The 18,538-nt window shown below is 44.5% G+C and overlaps 1 protein-coding gene across 1 annotated transcript; it reads right to left on the bottom strand.

Annotated features, from left to right (window-relative positions):
- Positions 1–1,097: 1,097 nt before the first annotated feature.
- Positions 1,098–17,886, bottom strand: TRIM27 (tripartite motif containing 27). Its single transcript, XM_081045360.1, has 8 exons — positions 17,107–17,886; positions 16,055–16,150; positions 13,155–13,385; positions 7,880–7,902; positions 5,950–6,065; positions 5,790–5,822; positions 3,877–3,903; positions 1,098–2,296 (listed from the first exon to the last, which is right to left on the bottom strand). Exons 1-8 carry the CDS (start codon positions 17,524–17,526, stop codon positions 1,701–1,703), a joined length of 1,542 nt encoding a protein of 513 aa, XP_080901486.1. The 5' UTR covers positions 17,527–17,886; the 3' UTR covers positions 1,098–1,700.
- Between the last annotated feature and the right edge of the window lie 652 nt (positions 17,887–18,538).

The raw sequence follows: 18,538 nt of genomic DNA, 5'->3' as shown, positions 1-18,538 counted from the left end.
GCTGCTAATAAAAACGCAGGAAGACGCCGTTCCTGACACAGTAGACACTTCCTGTTGCACTGGGGACAAAGCAGGCCCAGCATGTGATACTCTCAGTTAGCCTAGACAGCTGCATCACTCCCACCACGGCCAAGTCCATCCAAAGGGCACCTTTTCTTGGACTGTTACAAGTAAGGTGCCTTCTTTGTGGGTCCTAATTCTTCCTCCCTGTCCCAATGGACTAAATTAAGTCAAAGTGCAATGCAATTTTGATTGGTACTGTTCACCCTGTTTTCCAGTTGCAGACCCTTTAGAGTAGAGGGACTCACTGTTAAAGGCAGGTATCCCACGTACCAGCACTCCACGGTTCCGTCTCTGCTCTGCCTTCCATGCAGAGAAGCATACCCACATATCAGGTAGGAACCCAATCCTACCAAGACCCAGAAAACAATGTAAACAACACCCATGTTCACTTTGTTTTCACCCAGAATAGAACTAAGAACCCGTGTGGGAGCTTCCTCTGTGATCTGCCTCAGGCGTCTGATGCCAGGATGCCTTGTGATACAATGCCACGGGGTGGAATTGTCCTTTGATGGTACACATTAGAAAGGTCAATCTCTCCAACCCCCTAAGAGGAAGGAAGAGACAAGTCAATAGCCGTAACTGCTTTCTTTTTATCTTTGCACAGTCACTTGGGCCTAAAGATTGCTTTAGGCCCAGTGCAAAGGTTATTTTGCTGTTTTAACATTTTGGAGGTTTTAGGTATAAGACATACAAGGCAGTTCCTCTGGGATGGCAGCTCAAACTCCATTTATTATTATTTTCTAATATTCTCCAAAAATAAAAGGGAAATATAACTGGGAATTACTGTCAAATTCAAGTACAGCGGATCCTCAAATAATGTCATTTCATTATGTTGAATCCCTAGAATACTGCCCCAAAATCCTTCCAGGGATGATATATGACTGACCATTAAAACACAAATGTGACTGGGAGGGGATCTAGGAACAATGGACGGTGTCAGGCAGAAAATTATCCTGGGTGATGTCCATCCAGCACCAGGATACACTTTTCATTAGAATGAAGTGAACAGACAAAGCCTTCAGGCAAAGAGCAAATTGATTAGAACATTTTATCATAACAGAGGTGGGGCCATTTCCCACCATTTATTGTAAAATAATTGTTAATGAATCAAAACACATATAGGCCTCTTTCATGGAGCTTGTGAATCAGGAATAGAGGAACCTCTCCCAGAAAGAAAAACTGGGATAAAGGGGGCCATGCTGACAGGGCTTTGTAGTTCCACTTTAGGTCCTTAGAAAGGAGCACCAGTCCAGAAATGACAGCAAATACAATCGCTGGGGGACTGAATCAGAGGAAGCCAGACTGAGCCAAGGGATTAAGTATCTGAATGGCCTTCCAAATCCAATTATCCATATTCTTTATCCCCTCCAGTAATGTACAAAACTAAAAAATGTGATACACTAGAGATGGACATCTGGTTTTTATTTCTGAACAATCTTGATGCTTCTCATACATATCATAATTTTCACAGGAAGGGAGAGGATGACAGAGAGAATATGGACATCCCATCTCCCACTGCTGGGGCATGGAGAGTGGTAAGGACATCCAGCTATAATGGACAGGAAGTGGCAAGGCAACAAGATGCCTTATGCTTGGGTTAAGACTATGGCCGGCAGCCATTCTGGCCTGTGTTCACCTCAAGGGGAGGTCTCCATGGAATGACCATGATTCCCAACGTGGCCAGAAAACCCATCAATCCCACTCATGGGGCAGATGATGAGAGGAGCTGCACTCTTCCCTCCCGAGTAACTCAGACTGAAGTAGGGCCGGACAGGCCCACAGAAGGTAGCATGAGAGAAAGTAAAGGTGTGACACCTCTCTGTCACATTGTAGAAGGAGACCTCGCCAGCATCATAGTCCAAGAAAATCCCCACCCGCTGCAGAGGGGTCCGCAGGGGGAGGGCAGTCATTGGGGAGGTAAGAGCCCAGTATTCTTTCCCATACCACAAGGACACTGCCCAGAATCCATTCTGGGGAGCCGAGGTTACTCCTCCTTTTCTGCACACTGAGTCTTCACAGACACCTATGGTCCACTTGGCTTTGTCTCCCACCTCTACCTCCCAATAATGTCTCCCAGCGATGAAGCATGGTGAGCCCAAGACACAGGGAAACAGATTGAACCGCTCAGGGTTGTCGGGTAGGTCCTGCTGGAGGTAACTGTACCGCACTTGTCGCAGGTTATCGGAGAGGATCAGGCTGGGGTAGGCAGTGTCCGGGTCTAGAGTCACATCCACTGCAGAGACAGAGGGAACGGGAAGGTCAGTCAGCTGAGGGCAGGGAACCCACTCCAGAACACTCAGCTTTTCTCCTACCTGCCTGAGAAGACGATAAGAGCTCCCCATTATAGGCTTCAATCATCTCATGAATATATGTCCTGAATTTAACAGTCAAAAGAATGACTATTTGGATTAGCTGCTGACCTTTTGAAACTAGGATATATGAAAACACTGAGACTTTTATCTCCATTCCCTTTCTTTCACATCTTATGCCACAACATCCATTATAAACTGAATTTCCCAAATAAATTGTCTTGGAATTGTGGATGAGGGACTGGGAACCTGAAACAATTTGCCCACCTTTCAATTCACTCTTTTATAGCCTCCATTCCATGAGATCTTTGTTGAACACATCCAAACCCCGTTCATCTTCTTCTAATATCCAATGCATGACCCACATCTTCCTCAGAAAGTTGTTGTTCACCAGCCCATGCCATTTACACTTTCCTTTTCTTAAATCTAAAGCTGTATCACCCACGCCACATACTCTGGTATTTGGTATTACAGCTTCTTGGAATCATGTGGATCTTCCCTGCCTAAAAGTGTTGATATACATGCTCTTGTTTGCTCTTCACATTTTGTTCAGGAGGAAGACTGCCAAACATTATCCCTCCAATCAACTGCTCAGGTGGGTTACATTAATCCCACAAAAAGTTCATGACAGGCAACTGGTAGAAGTGACCAAGAACCTCAGATGGTCAGCTCTTGGTTCAACAATCAGTCACCCATTGCTTTCTCATGTCATGGGTACATCTCACACCTCCAATCAGACACTCAACTCCAAAGGTTAGACAGCGTCTTGTGTTCTTTTGTTCCCTGTATAGTACCCTACACAGCGTTAGACAGTGTAGGACATAAACAAGGTATTCAATTAATATTTGTTGAAAAAATTAAATATGGATCATCGCTGGTGAGCACCAATGAAAGAAGATCTGCTGTATGTAGAGTCCCTCCCTTCATGAAAAGGAGCTCACACCACAGAAGATGGCATGTGACTATGAAAAGGACATACCTCAGATGTGAGTACCTCTGGGAACACAGATTTGCCCAGTCTCTCTGAACCTTAGGTGAAGGTGATGGTCAAGGGGAGGGGGAGTTTCGACTCTTGTCCCAGGGCACAGAGATGGCATGACACAAGATTCCTGGACTCCCAACTAGCACCCAGAATGAGTGGAACTCAGTCAGTTCTTTTTCACAAACCGCATGTTGCCCGGAGGCTGGGCAGGCTGGGTAGCGTAAGAGTGTACTAACAGTACTCTGCTTATTGGGAACTTCAGTTTCTGCTCTAGAACTCTTCACAGCACCTGAGCTTGACTTCTGATTTCAAAGGTCCATGGCTTCAGCTCTGAAGCATTTTAGGAGGCAAAAATATTGTAAACACATAGAAACAAGCAATTTTTTTTTTTAATGGTTGTTATCACTTTTACACATGTAACCTAAAGGATCCAAAATTAGGCAATTTCTAAAATCATTCACAGTAGTGGTTAGGTTCATAAGGATTCTTCCTTTTCTATATGGTTTTTTGCCTATCACCTACCTGAGTATAACTGAGCCTCTCTTAATTCTGAAACAACAAAAGAGAAAAGAAGTTACAAAAGTCATGTAAGTATTTTCAGGAAATTCCGACTCAGGGAGCTTTGGTCAGAGTCATGGTAAAGCAGTGGTCTCCATCAGAAACCCCAGGACCCCTGCTGTCAGTCATGCACTGATGTCTTCATACAATACATGACTCCATTATCTAGCCAAGAGATTTAAGGGAAGAGGGACTGGGAACTTTGGGTAGAAGAATAACCACATGCCTGGCATTGGTAGCCTATTGGGTCAAACCGAGCCAAGATCAAGGATTCCACCCTCCAGTGTGCAAGCTGGCTCTGCAAGGGGAAACACGGTTCTAAGTCCACATCACACACAACTCTTGGCTTTCATAAACCACCTCTGTTCTAGGGGCTGGGTGGTTTGAGTGACACCCACTACCATGCTGAGGCAAACAAGACCATTCACTTAAAAGGCACTTTAAAGATGACAAAATATTTATGCAGATATGTTCACAGTTAGCCTTTTAAGTGGCAGGAGAAGAGAAGAAGTAAATGAGAGCCAAATCAAGGAAGGTCATGTCTGAACTAATGGCTTCTGGCATTATCCACTGTATTAAGTGGAATTTCTCCCTGTTTGTTTTGCTTATGCACATGTGAGTGTCCCCTGAATCTATGTAGGTAGATACCCACAACGTATGTATCCGAAAAGATACAATGCAAATAGGGATTCAGGATACAATAACATAGGAAATTATCAAATATCATGGGGAATTGTAATTTGCAATAAATAAGGGATTACCTACATATAAGGATTTCAGATTCCACCAGACCGCCTAGGAATTTTAGCATTTAGTATGTAGCCAGTTCCTAACTGAATGTATGAGCAGAAAATTTTATATTTGTAAAAGTTTTCCTGAATATCTAGAATACTTTATTTAATAAACATAAGTATAGGATTTATTATGAGTCAGGCTCTATTCTGAAGGCTTTAGAAATTGAACGTAATTTAATTTACAACCTTGTGAGGTAAGAACTATTATCTTCCTCATTTTACAGATGAAGAAATTATAGACATACCTCGTTTTATTGCGCTTCGCAGATATTGTGGTTTTTTTTACAAATTGAAGCCAAGACCCTCCACCAGCAAAAAGATTACGACTCGCTGAAGGCTCAGATGATGGTTAGCATTTTTTAGCAATCAAGTATTTTTAAATTAAGGTATGTACGTTGTTTTCTTAGATATAATGCTATTGCATACATAACAGACTACAATAGAGTGTAAACACAGCTTTTATATAACTGGGAAACTAAAACAATCATGTGACTTGCTTTATTGCAAAATTCACTTTACTGCGGTGGTCTGGACCCAAACCCGCAATACTCCGAACTATGACTATAAGGTGCAGAATCCTTACTAAGGCAAAGCTGGGCCGGGACCCCAGCAGCCTCACTCCTGAATCCCATTCCCAACCACTTCCCTCAAGGCTCTGCCTCGGTCAGTGCTGCTCACGTCCTCCTGCACTGGTCTGCACCTATACCCATGAGCAGGAGGAACTCGGCAGATTATAGCTACGAACACTGGCTCAAATGAAACACAGCTAGGATAGTTTCTGTCCATTCGCTTTTCCAATTAAAAAATCAAAATCAAAATCACACTAATTCTGGATTAATTTTGGATTGCCTATTTTTATCCTCATCAATGTAGATTGAAAACTGAGTGCATTTGTTAAAAGACTTCAAAGTGAAACAAGAGGCTATTAACTGAAAAAAATTAACAAAGCAAAAAGGAAAGTGTCAAATACCAGCGAAGGCTGGCCTGCGCATATCCCCTTTTCTCCTTTCCCCACTTTGAATACAGATGTTAGTCTTCCCGTGAAACTTCAACATCAAAAGCCCATTAAGTAGATAAATTTACCTTGGATTTTCTCCATATCTGACTGCATTTTTTCTAAGGGGAGAAAAAAAGATATTCAGTTTGCATCCCACTATCTGGCTGGAAAACGTATCCTGTCTGGTAATACACAGATATTCACAGCATAAATCCATTTCCCATCATAGATCCCTCTTCACATTACCTGTAAACTGCTTCAGACTCTCAGTCATGAACAGACATTTTTGGGCAAAAATATGTATTTTCTCTTGCAGATCTGGAGGTGTGATCCAAGGTTCAGGGATCCTGATTCTTTCAGCCCTAAGTTTAAAAGAGAAAAAGAGAGTGAGTCCCTTCCCCAACTTTATGACCGTCCAGGGGCTAGGACAGGACCTGAGCTAAACTGGCTACAGAGGTCAAGTCTTTAAAAGCAATCACTAGGCCTCTTCCACATGCTCCTCCTAGTCTATGATCCTCTAGACCAGAGAAGGGGAGACGTCTTAGTCATTTTTTTCATCCCCCAAAGCACATAGCTCATGGCTTTTCAAATGGCATGTCCTCAAAAAGATTTACTGAATTAAACTGAATTTAAGGCCAGAAAGCACTAGATTCCATGACAAAGCCCTTGGTGTTCATGGTGGGCAATGACCCAGAATCCTCAGGTTCCTGAATATGGTGAGAATGATACCTTTAGACAGATGGGTACTGTCTGGACAACATCCAACTACCCACACCAGCAAGGAGTTTATGGCAAAGACTGCTAGTTGCCTATCCACAACTGTTCCTTCTCCCATCTTCCAAACTTTACTGGGTTCATGGCTGCCCAGTCTAGATGTGACCCTGTGACAACAGAGTTCTGGCCAATGAGAGGTAAGAAGTATCTTGTGGTAATTTAGGAAGTCTGCTTAAAAAGAAATGTGATGTGATGAACATTCTTCTTGATGTTGGCATCCTAGCAACTATCGTGGACTCTAAGAATGAGGACTATACCTTGGGGATGGCAGAAGAGTGAATGGAAAGAAACCCGAGAGTCTGATGATCACTGGAGCCACCAGACCAGCCCTGGGCACCGTTATTATATGGTGACAAAATTTTTGTTTAAACCTTAAGCCAATGAAACTTTGGGTTTCCTGTCTCATATGGCCAAACCCAAACTTTAATGTCACAAAGTGCCAGGATCTAAGGGATCTATGTCTCTACTTTAGGTCAGAATTAGACTGGCATCAAAAAGTAATAAGGTAGTATTTTTGTTGGGGTCATCTGGCTGGGACAGTTACAAGTACCAACTCATCTCCATCCAAGGGGCCTTTGAGAAACTCAGTTCTATCACCATGCCTCTAATCACATAGCCCTCCGAAGCAACCTCCTGCATATATGAGGCCCTCCCCCATCTCCTCAGATGTTCCCACATAATCAAGCTGCATTTCCTCTGGAGGGTTTTCACCACTGAGGATTTTCATCAGTTTCAAAGGTCAGCTCTCTCAGTCAGTTTCCACACCTGTAGGTACTCCACTAAACATTACGTCCCCAAAGCCTTACTGACTCACTGTCGCTATCTGTCTGCCGACACAACTTCGCCAAGAATTGGGCTTCTTGCCCACTTTGAGCTCTCCCTGCTCAGTCATGTCCCAACTCTGGGAGCTCTTTCTTCCTCAATTTCCATCTGATGATACAGTAGAGAAATAATGAGAATAAGAGCCCGAATCCAGGTAGCTATCACTAATTACATAACTAAGCTGGTCAAAGGCCATATTTTCCCCATTACAGGAAGTAGGGGGAAAAAATGAAAGAAAAAGGATTCTGAAATGATTAGGAAGCAATAACCAACTGTACTTTGCCCAAGTACCTGTAAGTCCTCTACCTCCTCATGGAAGTGTCCTCACAAACCACTAGCACCTTCCCAAATGAGCCCCTACTCCACTCCCTCACCCCCACAATCTGTCAGTAATCCCTGAGTTTTAATGAGAAGATCTGTGATCCATCTAATTTCTTTGCACACTACTGACTCTTCAGGGACAGGCAGGGTATGGTGTCCATTTGGCAAGCTGTCCATCTCAGGCTCTGGGCTCCTTTCGGGATTTGTAAATATGCGGGAGACAGTCTTGATTTAACCCTGGGGAGAGAGAAAACTGTACCTGCTCAATGTATCCCCAATGTCCTATAAGAGAAAGGAAAAGGATAACCATGAGAAGTCGTTTATAACTTCAGTTTTATTTCATGGAAATTTGTTGAAAACCCAACTACAGGCTGGGGTCCTCCTCCGGCTACACTGGTCAAGGACCTCAAGACTTCTAATTTACTAACTCAAGCATCCCACCCATGGACCACAGTTGTCCAGCTTGCTTCCTTTGACTTCCTATTGTGAAATAATTTCAAATACACAAAAAAGCTCCCAGTGTATTCTTTTCCCCAGATTTATCCAATTATTATAACCATATTTATTGTCAGGACCAATTGCCAGATCACTGTTTACATTATATCCCTTTGCTCCTTTATACTTCTGTATTTCCTAAGTACATTTTCTTATATAACTACAGTACAGTTATCAATGTTCAAGAAATTGAACATTTATACAATGTTTATCTAATCCATAGTCCATATTCTAATTTAACCTACTGTCTTAATAACGTTCTTTACAGCTATTCCTCTTCCCACTCAATTAATCCAGGATCGTTCATTGCCATTTAGTTTTCATGACACGTCTTTAATCTGGAACAGTTCTTTAGAATGGATTTGTCTTCCATGACACTGGCACTGGTTTAATACAGAATAGTTAATTTATAGAATGTCCCTCCATTTGAAGGTTTGTCAGATACTCCCCTCATGACAAAATTCAGGTTGTGCCACTGTTGACTAGCATATGTTGTGTCCTTCTAAAAATTCACAATATTTGCTTGACCCTTATTGGTGGCATTTTGATGAGTGTATAGCTACTTTTCCTTTTGTAATTAACAAGTAACCTATAAGTGATACTTAAAAATTATGTTAATATTTCAAGTCTTATTAAACTTTCCCTCCTTAGATTTAGCACCCATCAATAATTATTGGCTGAATTCTGATCGTTTCCAATTGGTTATTTGCTAGCTTCAAAATTCCTTCTATATTACTTAGTCGACATTCTACTGGAAAGAATTTTCCTTTCTTATTTATTAGTATGGACTCATAGATTCTTATATTACTCAATGGGTTATAACCCATCACTGTTTTTATTTTGGTGCTCAAATTATCTGTGACTTGGTTGAAGAGAGTTTCTGTCACTCATTCTTCTATCCCCTCCCATTCCATTCTCCCCATCCTCATATTTTCTGGTGTATCCTTCTAGTGTTTCCTTTGCAAAAACAAGCCAGATACATGTATTTTCTAATTATTTCTTTCTTTCTTGCTCTATGTATTTTGCACTTTGATTTTTTTCATTTAAGACCATAACCTGGAAACCACTTTGTATCAGTTCATAGGTATCTTTCTTATTCTTTTTTAGTTGCATAGTATTTGTGTGTGTGTGTGTGTGTGTCTGTGTGTGTCTGCACAAATAACTGACTCAACCAATCTAGGTTTGAAAGTTCAGATGTTTCCAATATTTTTCAATTGCAAACAATGTTACATCAGGTAACCTTGTGCATATCTATTTTTGTACATATTTTCATAATTGGGTGTATCTTCAAGGTAAACTCCGACAAGGATTCTTTTTCAAAGTCTAACTGCATATGTAGTTTGGCTAAATACTGCCAAAATGATTTACATTCTTACCAACATATGAGATTGTCTCTCCCACATCTTTGCTAGTAATATACTGAATTAAGAAAATTTTCCTATTCTAATGGGTAAGAAATGGTATTTTAATGTGGCTTTAATTTCTCTCTCTTATTAAAAGGAGTACAGTAGAACATTTTTTCACAAGTACTAGTCAAATTTTGTTTCTTTTGCAACTTGACTGTTCATGTCTATAGCTCATTTTCTATAGAATTTGTCTCCCCCTCCCTCAATTTTTAAAAGTTCTTTGTGTGTATTTCTTATGCTATTACCAATTGCTTTAATTATATAGGCTTTGTAGTATGTCTTAATATCTAATAGAGCCAGTTCTCACCTTGAAGTTCTTCTTTCAGTGTTTCCTAGCTATTTTTGTGTGCTTATTTTTCTATCTGAACTTTTCTATCGTTTTGTCTAGATCCAGGAAAAAAAGTGGTGTATTTTTATTGAGATTACATTAAGTTTATAAATGAACTTATGAAGACAATTTGATGATGTTGAGATGTCTTATCCAAGAACAAATAATGTTTTTATTTGCTCAAGTCTATTTTGTTTTTCAGGAGTGTTTTGTAATTTTCCCCATGCAACTTTTTGCACATTTCTTATAAGTTTATTCCCAGGTATTTCTTTTCTTTTTAAATTGGAAATGAGGTTTTCTCTTCTAATAGCTGTTATCTGTGCATATGAAGACTACTGATTTCTGTATGTTAATCTTATATCCTGCTGCCTTACTGAATTCTTTTGTTTTAACACTGATTCTTTAATTTACAATTATGTATTATAGCATCTCCAAATGGGATAGTTTAACCTCTTTCCCAATTCTTGTACTTGTAATTGTTTTCTCTTATCTAACTAAACTGGTTAAAACCTCCATTATCATGTTAAACAGAGGTAGACAACACGTGGGTTTCTTGTCCTATTCCTGACCTCAGTGGGACTACCTCTAATATTTCCCCAGTAAGCAAGGTATAGCTTGCCTTTCCAGTGACTTACACCACAACCCTTCTTTGGTAATCAAGACCCTCTTCCCCATGGAGTCCATGTTTCCTCTTTCTTTCTCTACTTTTCTCATCATCCGTTTTGATTTCATGGTTCATCTGTTCAAAAACATTCTCACAAATACCTTCTACCTTAAAAAAATGTTTTAAGATCTCCAGGGCTCACTTTGGGAGTATATATTCTCAAATTGGAACTGTGTACAGAAGTTTAGCATAGTCTCTGCACAGAGATGATGCTGAAATTTCTGAAGCATTTCATATTTTTCATGTTTCAGCAGCACTATTCACAATAGCTAAATGGTGGTAACAAACCAAATGTACATCAGCTCATGAATGCATCAGCAAAATTTGGTATGTATCCATCCATACAAAATTTGGTAATAATCCAAATGGATCACTCAGCCACAAAAAGATGAAGTACTCGTGAGTGCTACAATATGGATGAACCTTGAAAAAAGTATGCCAACTGAAAGAAGACAGACACAAAAGGCCACAGATTTCAGGATCCTCTTACAGGCACATCCACAGACACACAGCAGGACTAGTGGTTGCCAGTGGGTAAGAATGGATGAGAGATGGGCACAGGTTTCCTTTTGTGGTGATGATAGTGCTCTGGAACTAAACAGTTGTGATGACTGTTGTTGAGTTTACTAAATGCTACTGAGCTATACAATTTGAACTGGTTGAAGCAGTGGATTTATGTTAAGTATATTTTATCACAATAAAACAAACAAACGAAAAAAACAGAAACAAAAAAACCTCAAGTCCATCTTGTAAAGCCAGAATCCTGGGTCAGCCCAAATACCTGCCTCCCTATGCCTGTGAGCAGTCATGGTCTAAGACAGCAAAGCAGACAACAGAGCAGACTGTTCCCAGTATAAACCAAAGTTCAACAACTAAGTACTACATCTTACAAACCAACTGGCTTTCCTATACTCTGAAACAATAATTTCAGAACTTTCCAACATTCTTCAAAGCCCTTATTTTCCCTAAGTCCTGCTTAGCAGATGATCTTGCTGTCCAACTTCAAAATTGAATAAAAGTCACCAGGTTTTATACCAAACCTTACAACCTGCCTGCATCTCTCTCCCTCTTCCCCCTTTCTTCCCCTACAACAGAGAATCTTCCAAAACAAACTCCCACACACCCGCTCCAGTTCCCATTTCCCCTGCCTTCTCAGGAACCACACACTGGTGATTAGTCCATCAGTTTTACAGCTTCGATGATTTTCCCCCTTGTTCCTTACAACATAAGCTCTCCTCCCTGCATTCTTCCAAAACATTCCACTAGCTTCTTTAAGCATCCCTCCCCATGAAGCCCCATAATCCTTATCTCATCTTCAAGTATTTTCTTACATCTCCTTCAGTCTTAACATCATCACTCTTGCAGTCTCCATTCACCCTACCCAGTCACTGCAACTCTTCCTGACACAGCTCCTGCCCAACTTGCTCCATGGTGGTGGTTCTACATGAGGTCAGCAATGGCCGTGTTTCCAACGCGAGTGGCTATCAGCACTCATATTATTTGACCTCAACTCTCTTATCTATTCCCATCTTCCTGAAACATTCTTCCTTCCTGATTACTGTGCCTCTCTGGTCCCTTGTTCCCTTTGCAAGCCCTTTCTTCTCCCCTTGACAATGAAATGCTGGTGTTCATTAAGGCTCAAAGCTAGGCTCTCTCTTCTTACTATTCTAAAGGAGTTGGTGAACTTTTTTGAAAAGGCCAGAGAGTAAACATTTTAGGCTTTGTGAGCCATACAGTCTCTGTCACAACTACTCAGCTCTGCTGTTGTAGTGGAAGAGTAACAACAGACACGACATAATGAATAAACATGGGTAGGTTCCAATAAAACGTGAGGATAATAAACTTTGAATGATTTCACATACATAAAATAACAGTCTTCTGATTTGTTCCATCCACTTAAACACATAAAAACCCTACTTAGCTCACAGAACATACAAAAACAGGCGACGGGCCATAATTTTTAATGGCATTTATCAACACCTATGATACTTGCTTGTCCGCTTCTTTGTCTGATCTCAGCATTAGAATATAAATCTCAGGAGAGCTTTTTCACCACTTAACCCCAGTACCTAGAACAGTGCCTGACCCAGAGCAGACAATTCATATGCATTGAATGAACACATGACAGACAGGCATTAGCTCACTTCCTAGGGTCTTGCTGGATTCCCTCACCTGCAGCTTTGTCACCTGCACTATAAAGGTTAAATCACAGGACTCCTTGGCCTGACCACTCCTGCTCAAGTGCTCATTGTTTTGTGGTTGTGGTAATGCACCTGTGTGTGCTGAAATTACAGGACATTGGAGAGCGGCACGTGGGCCAAACCCCTCATTATATAACGAGCAGATGAGGTCACTGAGGCTCAAGGTTGTCAAGAGCCTTGCCTATGATCAGACCACTTGTCAGTGCAAGGCAAGCCTGGGCTTTAATCTTCCTCCCCGTCCTTTCTGTGAGACAGTGAGACTGACTGGTCCATGTTGTCAAGCAGAGCTTCTGTGATCGCACACGTTCTCCTTGCGACACGCCCAACAGAGAGACTGGTGTGAGCCCTTGCTGTTCCCACAGAATTGACAGGTGAGCAGGGGCCTGGATGCTGCCTGGAGAGAAGCTGGCGTTTCGGCGGGGGCTCTATGCCTTCCCTACCTGCAGGAGCTCCCTTGTGGGCTGCTGCTGCTTCTCCTCCAGCTGCGCGATCAGGCTGCTGAGGTGCGAGATGTTGCACGAAAACTGGGTGATGGCACCATTGATGCTGTTGTAGATGGCCAAGTCTAGCTCCTCCAGGCGGGCGAGGAGGCGGTACTCATGCTCCTTCAAGGAGTGATACAGCTGCTCAAACTCCCAGATGATCTTCTCCCTCTCCATCTGGGTCAGGCTCTGTGCAGGCACAGGGCAGGGCAGTGAAGAGAAGAAAAATTAGCTTCCAGAGCCCTTCACATTTCTCCCCCCACTACCCACCCCCAAGACCTCATCACTTCATCCAGTATATTAAAACAAGCACCTTATTCACTCATTTTTTCCATTCTTTACTGACTGGTTGTATAATGGCCGAGGACTGAATTACCCCAGTGATAATCCAGACACAGTCCCTACCCTCAAGGTACTGAGTCATGTGAGCTGGGTTCATGAGATATATGTAATCACGAATGGATAAGCAAAGACAGGGTGACAGCCTATGGTGGGAGAAGTTGGTACAGTCTTCACAGTCTTGTAGAATGAATGGAGTTCACCATGTGGTCAAAGACCAGGAGAGCTTTTCAGGCAGAAGAAATGACCCAGGCAAAGGAGTGGGGAGAGGAGGCATCGGTTCTGTCTGGCTGGAACAACTGAGTGCTGACGGAAGAGGCCAGAAAGGGTAACAGACCAGAACATTCCTTGCCTGGCAGGCTAAGGGGGCCAAGGACTTTACTGCAACTGGGAGCCATGAAAGACTGTCAGGGAAGTGACATAGTCAGATATGTGACCTGAGGAGGATGCTTTGGGACACTCAAACACAATCTGTACAACAAACCTTGTTTAATAACCTTGATGGCTTCCCTTAGGCCCTTCACATGTAATCTATACCCTCCATCGGGCCTTCAAGGGTGTTAATTAGTGCAGATTTATTTGCCAAAGTTTCTCTGCCCTCCCTTCTCTACCCCACCACCCACTGACAGGGCTCTATTAACACTTTGTTCTAAACAAAGGATTAGCAAACTCCCTTTGTTTACTCTCTTGCAGTGAAGGTCTATTGGAACACAGCCACACCTACCATTTACATACTGTCTTTAGCTGCTTTTGAGCTGCAACAGCAGAGTTGAATAGTTGGAACAGAGATGACATGGCCCACAAAGCCAAAAAAATTTACTATCTGGTGGTCCTTTACAGAAAGCTTGCTGACCTATTTAAACTCAACTCCTGAGAACCTTCCCTTGCTAACCAGCCCTCTAACCACCCTTCTTAAGCACTCACAACACCTTTGTTTACAGATCATTTTTATAGGCTCATACCTCTCCTTAGCTGGGTTAAATCTTTCAAAGACATAAATGATACAATATCTTAGAAACGGAAATCTTATCCAGATAGGGGGACAATTCTGCTGTCATGGGATTCTTTTTTTTTTTTTAATTGTGGAATATTGGGGAACAGTGTTGTTGTTTTTTTGTAGAGGGTGCAGCCCAGCTCCAAGTCAAGGCATTGCTTTCAATCTAGTTGTGAAGGGCGCAGTTCACTGGCCCATGTGGGACTCGAACTGGAGACCTTGATGTGTTGAGCACCACGCCCCAACCAGCCACCCACCTGCGGCTCAGCTCCAAGCCATTGTTTTCAATCTAGTTGTGGAGTGTGCAGTTCACCCGCCCATATGGGAATTGAACCACCAACCTTATTGTTAAGAGTTCGTGCTCTAACCAACTGAGCCATCCGGCTGCCAATGGGATTGTTTCTTGATTGCAGGACAAGTAACCTCCCTGCCCTACTCTCCCCAATCACTTGATTCTTCAAGTAACAACCAAAGAAACCCACACACCATTGAAAAAGAGGGTAGTACTAGCCTTGCTGAAGAACAAGTCTAATCCAATCTATCCATTTCACAGATGAGGAAGGCCTACAGAGGTTATATTCCTAAGTCCAGGTGCCCTGATGATCAGAGAAGGGCTATCTCCCCTCGTTGACAATCCTCCCACAGAGGAGAGGCCATGTACATAATGATATGACTCCACTCAAGCTCACTAGAAGATTCTCCACCCATCAGACCTACTTTCAAGCAAGGAAAGCTGAGGTCTCAGCTTGTGTGGGCAGAACAAGTGGTGGCATTTGAGGGCATCATGGGAATAAGTTCCCTGTCCACAAGTTCTCTGCTACACCTTGGCCAGGCTGACAAAATTTCTCACAAAACAGTGTTATATACTACTGGTCTAACAGTTTGCTTTTCATATGCAAATACTCCTAATGGGAAGCAATTTTTACTATTTTATTTATTGTTCAAAAAAATGCTTAAAAATCTAGATGGTGGACATGTAAGTGTTTATTATAAAAGTCTCTACTTTTTGTTTTGGTTTTCAAAACAAAGCCCCCAAATATCCCTGTCAAAAATTAGCACATCAGCCATTCGTTAAGGCTTTAGGAGACTAAAAGAAGGAAACAAAGTGAAAAGCTCAGAATTGAAGTGTTGTCAAGAAAGGGAACACTCCAGCAAGAAGCAACAGTGGGGCTTATGCAATGCCACTGTCAGCATGTGTCTGCAGAAGGGTACCAAAGGAGGCTGGCTGTGCCCAAGAATTTCACCTATGTCAGCTCTGTCAAGGATCACCCGTGATCGAAAGAAAGCTAGTAGTTTAAACTTTTGATAGGTCAGCTCTCCAGGGTTCCCAACCTTAGCTCTTCCATCCTTTCCCCCAAAAATATGGGAATGCTCGGTTCTCCAGATTAGTTCCCAACTGCCATATGGACTTCCCCACCTTCACCTTGAAGTCTGGAAGACTTGACTGGACAACGTTAAGCCTTACAAAAGAAGGGGTAACCAGCAGAAGTGATATTATTTGTGAATCCCAAAGACGCTTACTTACCAAGAGCTCAGCTCGTGCCTGCTCCCCCTGTGCACGACGCCTCTTCTTTAAGTCTTTCACTCTTTTTAGGTGGTCCAGCTGGTTCTGGATTTGCTCCTAAGAAAAGCAAAAACAGTTGGGAAGTTCAGGATTAGGCAGATCTTAGCATCAGCATGGCTCTTCTGCTTATCACACATGCAACTCACATTCCTGAAGCCAAGTCGGGGATTAGAGCCTGTCCTTGGACCACGTTGCCATCACCAGGGCACAGGGGGTCACCACACCACTCCTTTGGCAGGTTGTGTGTAACTTAAACTGAGGCAACCACCTGCCCCTGGAAGGATACCTACTGCGTGGCCTAGTGGACAGGCGACAGTACTAGGAGGCTTGGAGTTAAATTGTAGCTCTTCCACAGTAGCACACTGAGGAAATGACTTCCTTTCCACGTTACTGTTTAGCTATGCTAGTCTGTTGGTTCAAGAGTTCACAAGGGGCTCCATCCACATTTTAACTTAATCTTCATAACTGTGTTACCTCCTATGAGTTTCAAAGTGGTTAAATAACTTGAGCAGTAAACAGTTGTGTTCTTTTCCCTGCGTTTCTGGAACAGAACGGAGCACAGGAAGCGCTGGGGAAATGCTTCTAGAGTAGGGGCATCTACCTGCTAGGCGGGTATACAGCCAGTTAATGTGTCTGAGATCAACTAGGAGGCGACAGGAGTACGAGCGTCTCTGAGGCTGGCTGATGTGCACGTGGTTTTACACGCATCTTTTATACGGGGGTGGGGAGGGCTCTGTGGGCTGTCTTTATGTGCCCGTGAGCCGGTAAACAGAGGCAAATAAGGAAAGGAGAGTGGGGGCAGAGGGGGGGCTTCTGGCGTCCTCGATGTACAGGTTTTCCTCCCAAATCTGAGTGCCGAAGCTCTGCAGCGGACAGAGAGGAAATGACGGCTGTGAACCACACGACCTGCTCAGCCATTTTCTAGGCGGAAAAAAGGAAGCCTCTTCGGATCTCTCCTCCCTTTGTCCGACACGCGCTCCCGCCCCTTCCCGCGCGGCGCGCCGGGCCCTCACCTTGAAGCCCTCCACCGCCTCCTCCAACGGCAGCACACTGTGGCCGCGGTGCTCACGGGAGCGGTCGCACACCACGCAGATGGGCATCTGGTCCTCCTCGCAGTACAGCTTCAGGGGCTCGCGGTGTTTCTCGCACACGCCCATCTCGCCTCCGGGCCCCGACGGCCGCTCGGTGCGCAACTGCTTCACCAGCTGGGTCACGTTGGCCAGGTGCCGGTTGGGCCGCATGTGCCGCTGCGGGAAGGTCTCCCGGCACTGCGGGCACGACACGTTGATTTCCGCCGCGCCCCAGCAGCGGGTGAGGCACGCGCAACAGATGTTGTGGCCGCAGTCGAGCATCATGGGCTCGGCGAAGTACTGCAGGCACACGGGGCAGGTGGTCTCCTGCTGTAAGCACTCGGCCACGCTCCCGGAGGCCATAGCGCGGGCCCGCGGGGGCGCACGGGCATGGGCCCCGGAGCCCAGCTCTGCGCGGCGCCCAGCTCTAGAGCGCGCCCTCCGGTTCGCTGCCTCTGGGCGGCGCGGGGCACAGAGCGTGGCGGGCGGAGGGCGGCGCCTCGCGGGCCCAGATCCCAGACGCGCCTGTGCACTAGCCCGCAGAGCGGAGGGGCGGCCCGCAGCGCCGCGGTGCCCGGCTCGGGGAGCTCGCCAAGGCTGCGGCTCCGCTGAGCCCAGCCGCTGAGCGATCCGGGCGTCCCCGTGGGACTCGAGCGCCAGAGGCAGGACAACGTGGCCGCGTCGGAGCGGATCGCGGCGGCCGCGCACACCCCACCCGGCAAGAGCGGAAGAGGCGGCTCCGAGGGCGGGGCTTGTCCGGGCCTCTCGCCACCGGCGTGATTTCGTGGCCTCTGGGCCTGGACTCTCCTCCGGGGGAGGACGGGGGAGGCCTGGCCGCCCGCCCTGGGGCGGGACGCGTAGGAGCACGAGCCTCGGTGACCGGTAACAGGCATTGGGTGTCTGCGGGGCGCGGCGGTGACAGAGTAGCCCCTGTCTGCACGCTCCGAGTTTCCGCGGCCCCGGGCCTGGACCCCTAGTCTTTGGCTGGATTTCCTCTCTGCTCAGGACTCAGCTCCGGCGAGAGCAAACTGGCTCTGCGTTGGTGTGGGAAGGACTGGAGTAGCCGACCTAGCCCCACCCGGTTTGTGAGGCGCTTTATTAAACAACTCCATTCACAGGCACTCGCAATTTTGTTTCAAAAAAGAAAGGCTTAATCAGACGGCAACATTCCTGTCGGACAAAGAGTCAGATAAGCCCAGTTCAACTACTTCCTAATCAGATCGTTTTCTATTCTGAGTCTGTTTCCTCTGGTGAAATGGGAATAACTGCACCGCACCAAGGAGGGAGACTTCATTATGTCTTTGCATGTTTAACCGTAAGGACGTTTACCCGCTGCATAGAGTTGTGGTGACTAGGACTTAAACATGCTTGTTCC

This window comes from Rhinolophus hipposideros (genome assembly GCF_964194185.1).
Source record: "Rhinolophus hipposideros genome assembly, chromosome: 3".
Lineage (NCBI taxonomy): Eukaryota > Metazoa > Chordata > Mammalia > Chiroptera > Rhinolophidae > Rhinolophus > Rhinolophus hipposideros.
This window is presented reverse-complemented; position numbering and strand designations above follow the sequence as displayed.